The sequence below is a fragment of the Pteropus alecto genome, unplaced genomic scaffold (genome assembly GCF_000325575.1).
Source record: "Pteropus alecto unplaced genomic scaffold, ASM32557v1 scaffold194, whole genome shotgun sequence".
NCBI lineage: Eukaryota > Metazoa > Chordata > Mammalia > Chiroptera > Pteropodidae > Pteropus > Pteropus alecto.
This window is the reverse complement of record NW_006436281.1, coordinates 706,765-718,691: the sequence shown is the minus strand read 5'-3', so window position 1 is coordinate 718,691 and position 11,927 is coordinate 706,765. Positions and strand designations below refer to the sequence as shown.

General features: G+C 41.6%; 1 protein-coding gene across 1 annotated transcript in view; it reads left to right on the top strand.

Annotated features, from left to right (window-relative positions):
* The window catches only part of ZNF180 (zinc finger protein 180), a gene marked incomplete at its 5' end in the record, with an annotated part of 18,122 nt that overhangs the window by 1,460 nt on the left and 4,735 nt on the right, over window positions 1–11,927 (top strand). Inside the window, 2 exons of the mRNA XM_015589267.2 lie at window positions 7,705–7,779; window positions 11,527–11,653. Coding sequence (XP_015444753.1) covers window positions 7,705–7,779; window positions 11,527–11,653 — 202 coding nt within the window. The remainder of the gene's footprint in view (window positions 1–7,704; window positions 7,780–11,526; window positions 11,654–11,927) is intronic.

Here is an 11,927-nt window from a genome sequence, read left to right as displayed (position 1 = left end):
GAGAGAATGCTGGAATGAACTGTGTGGTGGTCAGTGGGCATCGGAGGTACTGATGCAGCTCATGGTTTTCAGTATGTGTGGGTGTAGAAATACATGGAAGTGTGTGCATGCGTGTGTGTGTACGTACATGCACACACACACGCACACACCCGTATTCCCTATCTCCATCCACTCTGAGGTCCTGGGAGCAGCGAAATTCCGATACCAATTTGCACACCTGGGCCCAGATTTCAACTTCTAAATGCATGCCACAAGTTTTGGGATTTACCATTAGTGGATATTAGTGTTCAACTTTTTTGCTGTTACAAATAGCACTGCTATAAATGTTTTTGTTTATGCTTCCATGTACACATGCACAAGAGTTTTCAAGGGAGTTAATGCAAGTATAAATTTACATTCACATCTTTATCAAAACTACAGACATAGCGTGTTTTGATATGACCATTGGTATTCTACCTTAAGCTAGTGACTTTGGGTGTTTTCTGGGACTCTTAATGGTCTTTTGGCCATTTTCTTGTATGTTATACAACTGAATTAGCAATCCATCTATTATAATTTTTACTTCCATCTCATGTGTACTGGTTCCCAAACCAGTGTAAGGCCATGTGCGAGGCGGCAGAGAGAAAGACGACTTTGTTTTCACAGACAGAAAGGCATGCCATGTATATTCCAAAGCTACATAAGAAAAGCAAAAACATTTTCTTCCTTGTATTAGTTATCTGTGGTTGCATACTCCCCAAATTAGCAGCTTAAAGCAACCAACATTTAGTATCTCACACAGTTTCTGAGTGTCAGGTTCTGTGAGCAGCTTCCCTGGACGTTTCTGGAGCTGAGGGTCTCTGATGAGGGTCCAGTGTTGGGGGCCAGGCCGTTGCCTTCAGAAGGAGGACCCACTTGCAAACTCATCTGGCTGTTGGTGAGAGGCCTCGGTCCCACACCACGTAGACCTTGCAGCTGGTCTCTCCCAGAGCACGTGATCTGGGACAAAGGGGCCTGAGGAGGGGACAGGGAACCCTTAATTGCATACAACCAAGATGGAAGCCACAGTGTCTTTTATCTGATTTCAGAAGTGACACACCATCACTTCCTCTGTCATCTGTTAGTCACACAGATCCCACTCTGGTGCCAGGCGGGCCAAGACTATGTAAGGGTGTGACTACCAAGAGGTGGGGTCATTGAGGGCCATCTTGGGGGCCGGCTACTATGCTTCTCAAACCGAACGTACTCTGGTTAATTTTAATCGTTCAGAAGATGCAGAGGTATGTTGTTTTGATCTGATGATTGTTCATTAGAGCTCCAGCAGGGAGAGAAATAAGGGAACCAAGGTCTTGACTTTGAATGAGAGACATGAGTCCAGTGAACCCGCCTGGGAACAAACTGTACTGGGACACCACCTGCGAGATTTCAGTGACACACACCTGGAAGCAACTGGGCCGGGGGGAGAGTGGGGGGCGCAGGGAAGCCTAGAGGCGACTCTGAGCCCTGTCTGCCTTTGGGAGCTGAGACCAAAAATCCCACTGAGGGCATGGTAGAGGCTCGCCTGTCCCCTGTCGGTCTCAACATTCAGAGCTGGGCAGGTCATTGGTAAGTCAGTGATCCCATGGCGGAGGGTCTGTTATGTATTTTTGAGGAAAGGGAGAATTATTCATAGCTGATGGTGTGGGACCAGAGAGCGTTTTCTTGTGCATTAGAACTAGAGAGACTGGTCAGGAGCATCTCTGAGAAAATCAGGCAGGGGAGTTGGTTTCTCCCCTCTCAAATCAGTAATTAAGAAACTTCGAGTTCCTGTGTGTCATATCCTTTGAGCTGAAATGCGAGCCCTGCCCTTTGCCCCCCACCTGCCCCCCAATAAGGGAAATAAACACACCCAGGAAGGACAAGCCTCCCGCCGTGATGCCTATTAGAGTTCACATTCTGACCCTCTCCAGGATAAAGGGTTTCCAGCCAGCTCGCTCCGGGAGCTGAGTTCAGGCATCGTTGTGTGATTGGATCTGAAGCTTTGTTTTGCCCCAAGAAGCTCCCAAGGCGGGGTGGTGTATTTGGTCAGTTCTGTTCACCGGTGAGCAAATAGCAGTGTCCTAGATCTGATTCAACCATGGGCTCACTGTGAAGGGGACAGGTTACTCCATGACAATTCTGCTTGTCTCTGTTCCTCTGCTCTGGGTCACACGTGGTTCCACCTATGTCACAGAGAGAAGTTATCTTCTGCCTATAACTCTTTTCTGTGTGGAAGTCACCAGTCTGATTCCTGTTCCAGTTTTGTAAAGTATGCAAAGGAAAAGGAGGATGTACCTTCATTACAGGGAGAGGTGACCATTGAAAAAAAGGACAATTTTAAAATGCTCCAGAAGTGATACTAAGTGAAATAAGCCAGATACAGAAAGACAGATACTGCATGATCTTTCTTAGACGTGGAATCTAAAACAGTCAAACTCATAAAAACAGAGTAGAGCGTGGGCTGCCAGTGGCGGGGCCATGGGGGACATGGCATGGGAGAGATGTTAGTCAAAGGGTCAAGTAAATTCTGGGGATCTAATGTACAGCGTGGCGACAAAAGTTAACACTGCTGTACTGTGTGCTTGAAATTTGCTAAGAGAGTTGGTCTTAAGTGTTGTCACCATGCAAAAAAATTGTAAGGTGATGGATTTGTTAATTAGCTCAATGTATATCAAAACATCACATTGTACACTTTAAATAAATAAAAATTTTATTTGTCAAGTATACCTCCATAAAGCTGTAAAATAAATAAATGTCAACAGTGTGTTGGGGAGGAAGTAGGAGTAAAGACTTCATTCCATTTCTATATCCCAACAATGCACATACTCTAGCCTTGTTAAATTCAGGTAACTCATGTTGTGCTCCCACTCAGTCTTGAAGAGAATCCAAAGTTGAAAAATATACAATTCCTTACAGTATAGAATCCATGACCCAGAGAAGAGGTATCTAGAGGTAGAAATAATCTGAGGAGAATGATTTTACTGGAATAGTAAGGGCCAACAGAAACAGCTAAGAAATCCTAAGGGAAGAAGAGATGAGACTTTGTGCTGTCTGGGAAGACTTCATGGAAGAAGTGGCATTTGATCTGAGCCTTGAATGAACAGGCAGATTTGAGCAGGGGCAGTGGGAAGGGGAGGAGTTCACATCAGGCAATCAATGCGTGGACCGTCTGGTGAACTCCATGGGCTTAAGTGAGTTTACTAAACTTTATTACCATTAATTTCTGTGTCGGTGAAATGGACATCACCTCTTTCTTCAGAGAAGTTTAGATAATCGTGTGAGATATTCTGTGTTGAAGTATTCTGTGTATTGTTAAGCGTACTAAGCAAATGATAGATGACATTATGTGAAGGAAACCATAGGACCTAAGGTGTAAATACAGGAGACATTACTAAAATGGCTAGAAAGAGTGGGTGAGTGTAGATGTGTGTGTGTGCTCACACACTTCTGTGACAAGATGGTTTTTGAGCATTTTGTTTTGAGAGTTAGTTGGGAGTAGGTTCTGGATGCTGATGCTTTGAATTTTCTGAGAAGGAAGGGCGCCCAATGAGGTCCCTTCTAGCTGGAGGAGCGACTTGAGCTCAGCAATGATTTGGTGCCTTTGGGGACCACAGGGACAAATGCCAAGGCTCAGGTAGCACATCCCATATCCCTTCTCTCGGCGGTGGTTTTACTGTCCACACACATTTATGAAGTGCCTATGGCGTGTTGATACTGACTTAAGCCCAGTGAAACCACAGAATCCACGCTAGTGGAAGGTGAATAAAAAAGCGAAGGGACGTGTGTGATGCTAAGAAACAGAAAGATAAAATGATAGAATCGACCACTTGCGTGGGGGCAGGTTACGACTTTTGATGCAGAGTTGACTGTGAGCAGAACTCATCTCCCTTTTGTTTTCCCTGTGAAAACTTTTAAACTAAAAGGCGTTGAACACGGTTTCGTTTAAAGAGAAGATGCACCTATGTTTCCCAAGTAAAATCGTTTTAGCAATTGTAGATAAGGAACATTTTGGAGTTTTCTTTCTACTGAGTACCTACTGGGTTAGAAACATTGCGTTTTGTTTCTAACTTGGTTCTTGGCATCGTTTCTCAGCTGATCTTAGGTGTTTCAAAACAAAACAGAAAAAACTAAATGAGTGATAATAATTTAAACTACAGTCTAGTGTTCGTAGTTTTCCCTTCTTGAGAAAATTCTCATTTCCCAGGCATTTTTTAAATTATAAGATGAGTTACCTTCTGGCCCTAAATTATTAGAATTCAACATCAACCAAGAAAAGACATGTCTGGCGTGATCACGCATCAGGAATTTGATTTCTCTTTGTAGCAGGTTTCCACGATATGGTTGAATCCATTAGCAGATTAGGGTCGAACAGCACTCCTCACCCAGTTCCAGCGTGCGTGTGTGTGTGTGTGTGTGTGTGTGTGTGTGTGTGTGTGTAGGCTTCCCTGCACCAACAAGCGATTCTCTGACACTAGCAGGGTATCTGGGAATTCAACCCAATTCTAATACTGTCTACCTGGAGGTAGAATTAGATTTCACGGATAAAGAGCTCAATCCCATAAGATCACCCTCCACTTCAGACACCTGTCACAAGTCCACGTCATTACCTGTGCTCGTAATGACTGGCAGTGAACCAGAGGTTCCCGCGATCCCCACCTTGGGTTCAATTAATTTGTTAGCACAGCTTACAGAGCTCAGGAAAACCGTTTACTCACTGGATTATCGATTTACTACAAAGGATATTAAAGTATATGAATCAACACCCAGATGAAGAGATCCATAGAGTGAGGTCCTGAATGAAGGAGTTCTGTCCTCATGGAGCTTGGGCCCAGTATGGTGACACATGGAATTATTCTGGCTCCCCAGTGTGGAAGTCCTCCCCCCAAAAGGACTGAGGAATTGTCCTTTGGGGATTTTATGGAGGCTTTATTATGTAATCACTGGCCATTGATGATTGGTTCAACCTCAGGCCTCTCTCTCCCCCTGCAAATTGAGGTGGTACCGAAAGTTCCAATTGTCACCGCATTAGCATAACAAGAGAGGACATTCCAAGGAGCTGTATGCCAGGAACTGTGGGTGAGAACCAAATATATCTGTGAAATATGTTTTGGTCATCTGAATGACCAAATACATATATTTCTTATAATACACAGTATCGCAAGGGTCAAAACTTGTGGCTTTCTTGAACCATCTATAGTTTTGTCGTTATTTTGACATTGTGCATTTTGATTTATTGTTTTTTTTTCTTTGGCATTGGAGCTTTGTAATTTCCACGCAGACATTTTAAGGCGGGCCACATAGTAGCTAAGCTTTCCCACTGGGCTTCCTTTGTGTGCAGCTTCGGCTCTTTGCATTCTCTGTGTTAACCTCAGTACCTGCTGGGAAATACGGAGAGGCCTTTTTAGGTTTGGAAAAATCTTTTTCCGACTTTAAACACATTAATGCTAGCCATTTTTAATAATCCTTCCCAATGTAATAGTGAAATTTTCTCTAGGTTGATAAAGGGGGGAAAGTGGCACATCTGTGAAAAGTAAAATACAGTTGACCCTTATGCAACAATGCGTTTGAACTTCATGGGTCCGCTTATATGTGAATTTTTTTCAATTAATATCTCTTCACTATTGGGAGCCCATGGCTGCAGAGGGCCAACTGGATGCATTGATCTATGCTATTTTATACAGGGGACTTGAGCATCCTCAGATTTTGATAACCAGAACCAGTCCCATGTGAATACCAAGGGACAGCCTAAGTTTTGGGAGTGTCAAAAGTTATATGTGGATTTTCAACTGCACAGGGGTTAGCACCTCAAACCCCTATGTAATTAAAGGGTCAATAATCATTTGTTTCCTTTTAGTTCAGAATACAGGGACTCTAAATAATTGAGTGATAATCAAGAATCAACAGTACTTGCTTTTCAGTATTTGAAGATTTAAAAAGGAGCAAAGAGTACTTGAATGGACTGTCATTTGACAGATTGAGTTATTGTACTCTGTAGAAAAAGACTTCAGGAAACTAAAGGAATTATCTTGTTTCAAAGGAATTTTTCAAGAGGGAAACATTTTTGCTGGTTTCTGATTAATTAAGGAAAACGTCTTTTAAAAATGGATACAGTATTAAAACATAAACAGTGAACTTGTTCCTTAATTCCACCTCTCCAAAAAATAACTGCTTTTAATGCTTGTCCTTCCTGGCTTTTCTGTTATGTTTATATTCTATAAAAACCTATTCATATTTGATAGGCTGTTCTTAATTTTTCATTCAACAATTTGTTATGGGCATCTTTCTGTTATTACATGTATCAGGTCATGCAAATCTCTCTTCTCTTGGCTCCTAAATAGTATTCGGTTACCTGGATGAAGCATAATTTATTTAACCAGGCACTTACTAATGGATGTTTCATCTCCCCTCCCGTTTTTGCTAGGATAATTTAACCCTTAATGAAATTGCTTCTACATACATCTAAGTGTACTTTATATAGTTTTCTAAGGAAATACCTACAAGTAGACTTACTGGATATTACATTATATATTTTTTAAATATTTTCATTAAAGACAAAAATAAAAGCAAAAAAAGTCTTTAAAAACTGACAAAATCTGAATAAATTCTATACTTGAGTTAAAAATATTGTACCAATATCAGTTTTCTAGTTTTGACAGTGTACTGTGGTTGTGTATGATACCATCATTGGGGGAAGCTGGGCGAAGGGCACATAGGAATTCCCTTCTATTTTTACAACTTCTTATGAGTCTTAAACTATTTCAGAATATTACTAAAAATAGATTACCTGTCCAGGAAGTTTGTATCACCTTAAACTTCCACCAAGAGTATATGAAGCTCTTGACCAGTGGGCCACCATAGGGGGAGTTGTCAGCAGCAGGAGGAAGAAACACTCTCATATGGTCAGGATTTTGGTTACATGAGCTTGAGCAAATCAGTAAATATAAAGCGGTTAATGGGAGCCAGAGAAGGAAGGTACAAATATGGAAGACAGGAAAGGTAGAATAAAATGTGTCAAGTTGCATTTGGAGGTATCAGTGTGAATCTATGGTCTCTAATATATAGAGATAACTAATTATAGAAATGCAGATTTGATTCTATCTGATTTAGAGAAGTGAGCATCTTTTTGTACGTTCACTGGCCATTTTATTTCTTCGTAGTTGAGTTGCATTGCATTTTCCTTTATCCACTTTTCTTTTGAGGCTCCTTTTTTCTTACTGATTTGGAAGAAGTCTTAACAGTATAGATTCTCACTGACGGTGCCTTTATTGGTGGCTATTTTTGCCAAACATTTTATGAAATTGATTTGTCAATCTTTTCCTTTATCATTCTTTGGTCGTGCTCTATTCCATCCTATTTAATTACAATTCCGAGCTCCAGGAATTCAGGAAGGGCTCAGCTGGACAGTTCTTTCCTTCAGCATAGTACCCGGTGTCACTGACTCAGCTCCATTCATCTGGTAGCCAGGCTGGCCTGGAAGGTCCACAGTGACCTCATGCCTGTGTCTGAGGCTTCAGGGCCCCTCCATCTGTCCCCTCTCCCTTTCAACATGGCTGGCTTGTGCTTACCAGTGGGGGAGAATAGAAGTTTGGTTGGCGAGATGCATTAAGACAGGCGGTATGTCAAATGCTGTTCCACTCACGATGAGAGTTTTGAGCTGTGACTTAGCTCCCTTTATTTTCCTCTTTTTCTTCTATTTTGCCCTCTCAGAGCTCTCTCCTTCCTCAAGAGATTATCATCAAGGTCGAGAGAGAAGATGCTGGGTCACTGGCCGTCCCATCCCAGGTGAGTTGGACGCGGCTCTTTACATTGAGAAATGTGCGTGGCTGGTTGGTAGCATAAGCCAAATCGAAGCGAGCTGGGAAGTGAGTCAAAAGTGAGGAATGGAGAGAAGAGTGGACCGCTTTTACGAGAAATCTGCTTATCATGTGAAGGACTGGAGAGATCGTAGCTGCAAGGGAACTGGAGGTTGAGGGTCTTTTTCTTTTTCTTAAAAGGACCGAAAAGATTTGACTATTTAAGTGGTCGTGGGAAGGAGTTAGTGGAGAAAAAGAAGTTAAGAGTCTGGAGAGAGGTGATAAAACTAAAAGGCGGAGTCCTCGATGATTGCCAGGGGAATTCACTCAAACCATGCGTGACTCAACTGGCTCTGGAAGAGGGAAGAACGGGGCTGAGGGAGTTATGCGAAGGTTCAGATTGGTTGCTGTGAACAGTCAGATGAAGTTACCTGTTGGGCATGAGTGTGGGATTGGAATGGAGATGTGCGATAAGGGTGGAGAAGGCTTAGAACAGTAATTTTGGATATATCCAAAATATATCCAAAATATATCCAAAATTACTGTTCTAAGCCTTCTCCACCCTTGTCGCACATCTCCATTCCTGATATATCAGGGGATATATCAGGGCCTCTGGTGGCTCTGAAAAGATCATTCCAAGACAGTGACCACTAACTGATAACTCTCTTCAGCTGTTTTTGTGGGTTTTCCCCCTGGGGCATTTTGTAACCTGCTTTCAGAATGGCAGATTGACATTCAGTTTAGTTTTTGTAGCCAGGTGCATTCAGTGGAAGTCCCATAGGACTAGGTAATATCTGGGAGAAATTTTGAATATATCAAATAGAAAAGTTAAAATGAATGATCCATGGACTCTGAACTGAATAATTAAGGTGGAAAGGATGCAGAAGACACTTACTAGAAAGGAAAAGAATATAGACTGGTAGATAGAAATAGTGGACATTTCAATAGAGTAATAGCCCCAAACCATCATAGGATGAGAAGGGTAAAGGAAGTAATTAAGCAAGTAAAGCAATCTGGTGTTGTAATAAAAAAAATATAATCTGATATAATCAGGTGGGCGGTTCTGTGTGGATGGTTCAAGAGGTGGAGTACTTTATGTTAAATCTAGGGTCTCACCCTGAGAGCGGGGTGCCGAAGAGTTATTCTAGGGTCTGGGGGTTGGGCTAGTCATATGAATTGATGACTGAGAACAGCCTCTGATGTCAGACAACCTTGATGTTGCATCCCAGCCACTGACATTAGTCATATCTGTTAATTTCGCCAGCCTTCTAGTTCTGCATCTGAAGAATGGTGCTACTAATAGATTTTTATCACAGGGACCTTGTGAGAATTAAACGAATGACAACATTTGTTACATGGATAGCACACTGCCTGACGCCACACAGTAAATGCTTTGGTAAAGTCAGGTGTTATATTTTCATCAGAGAACTCTACAAATGTATGCTATAGACAGTGGAAGAAAAAATAATACAAGTTCTCAAATTGGAGGTAGGTATTATAGGTCTTCAGTGGATGGGGAGGTTGTTCAAGAGGTTGGTAGGATGCAGCTCCAAGAAGAGAGGTAAATGGCATGCATTTCAGTGTAACTGGGAGGACTCATACCTTCCCCTTTGATGCCGAGCCCTCTAGGATGGGAGGGTGTGACTGCCCTGAGCCTGTGAGGACTGCAGAGGACGTAGTCCACAGAGGGAGGGTAGGTTTCCATGAATACAGTGATGTAGAGGGACTATCTGATGAGGATGTCGAAGCTGTAGGATTTCATTATTATAGCAGATGAGTTCCTGAGGGCTTAGTTGAAGGGTTTGGGAAGGAATTTGGAGGAGTGGAGAATTTGGGACAAGTGAGAGGAAGAAGAGAATAAATGGGGATAGATGTTTGAAAAACTAGTGTCCATATGTCGAAGAGTGTGTGATAGGTCCTGTGAAATTCAGTTGAGAGGAGAAGGATTAACTCAATTTGGACCAGAATTATTTTGATATATTATAAAGTTTATTGATACTATTGATTTATGTATTGAAATAATTTACCAAATGTACATTTAGTGTCTACTAAACACCAACACTATGCTAAACACTGGTGTTACAGTTGCAAAGTCTAAATACCTTGTACCTGCCTTCACGGATTGTAACCTAGTGACAAAGGACCATTGCGCAAATGATAAGAAAGTGGGGCGAGTCTTACCATAGCAGGCCATGGAACTTTGAGAACAAATAGCCGGGGTGGAGTGGGAAGAGCAGTCACTAACCTAGTCTAGTATTGTTTATTTGATATTTAAACAAGCTTGATATAGAAGGTACCTACATTAAATAGCAAAGAGGCATATTTACTAAAAGGAAGCATGGATTCAAGGTTGAAAACAGTACCGATAAATCCATGTTCACCACAGGTTGTAGTTTGCAAATGACATTTCTCAATCTCATTTTGAGCTAATCATGAAAAACTGAAGAGATTTTGGTTGGAATTGATGGGCCCTAACGTAGAAAAATGCAGGTACAGCAGTCTTTTGCATGGAGTGTCGTGGGACTCATAGACCCTGTGTCCTATTCACGAACCAGAGCTTAATAACACCTGGTCTTTAAGAAGCTTAGTGGCAAGTGGCTTTCGACTTCCCTGGCTTTTGTTGCCTTCGGGTAAGGACAGATCACCTCAGCACTTCTATTTTGGATCAGAATTTCTGCCCAAGAATCTTGGAAACAGGTCTGTGCTGTTTACAGGAGGCAGTCCCCTTTATATGGCAGCAATGACAGTGAGTCTCTCTTAAAGGCCCTACAAGTGTAGCTCTTGAGTGTGGACCACATAGAACTGTCATCTGCAGACTCAGAGTTCAGGATAAAGGTCACATTGAACGTCACTTCATTTTCAGGGTTTTTAGACCTAATAATCCTAATAATAATTGCCAGCCTTTATTTTTTTGTTCAGTGAACTCTGCTAATGGCTTTTCATATATCTTTATAATTTATTCACTCAGCAACCCAATGAGCCGGGCATGATTAAGCCTAGTAAATAGAAATAGAATAAACTCACCATTAAAACCCAGATTGTCAGATTAGATATATTTTTTAAAAATTCAGATTTACGCTCCTTATAGGTAAGAAAACCCTTTTTCCTTCCAAAGGCAGTGCTCTTAATCCATACTTCTTTAAGGTCCACATTTCATCTTGCAGCAAAGTAAAGCCTGTGGGCCAAATCTGGCTTGCTACCAATTTTTGTAAGTAAAATTTATTGCAATAAAGCCATGCCCATTTGTCTATATATTTACTGTGGCTGCTATCTTGCTACAGCAGCAGAGCTGTAGTTGTAATAGACCATATAGTTTCAAAGCCTAAATATTTACATTTTGGCCTTTGACAGAAGAAGTTTACTGGTCCTGGTTTTGTTAGTTTCTTGGGAATTTAAAGGGAATTCCTAAGTAGGGGTTCTATATTCACCAGAGCAAAAATTGGAGTAATTGGAATAAGCATTTTCTTTAAGGTGATCAGGAGAGAAAATTTATATTAGTTCTTACCTGGTGTTCCTCTGTGGGGTTATAAAAATAGGTCCAGCATCCAAAACCCAAAGGCTCACCTAGAAGACACCTGTAACCCTTGACTAGAATCTTTTGAACACTGGCTGTCTCAGGACAATTTCCAGGCCATTGGATTTTCTTTCTTCCATCTGTCAAACTTTTCTTTCTCTATGAACATTGGAAGGAAATGATGCCCAGCTGATCTGATCAGGAATGTGCGTCCTGTTTTAGGAAGGAGTGAACTTCAAAATTGTGACTGTGGACTTCACTCGGGAGGAAGAGCGCACTTTGAAGCATGTTCAGAGGACCCTGGACAGAGGTGTGATCCTGGAGAACCACAAGGACTTGGTATCTTGGGGTAAGAATACGGTCCCCTTTAATGAAGTCTGTATATTGAAATTATTTCTCGTTTCTGTTGACTAAGAGTCATGGAGTTCAAAGATAAGGTTGACTTTGGGCACACATAGATTGTGTTTGTGCTTTTTTTTTCCCTAGCGAAGATTTAATTTTTAATTTGTAGGGTAGAAAAGGTACAGCTTACTGGGTTTGAGCTTGTTCAGTCTTCATGGTCCCTAAAGGCTAAAAACTGGGAACAAATTCTGCAGTAATTGTCTTTTGCCTCCAGCCCAAAC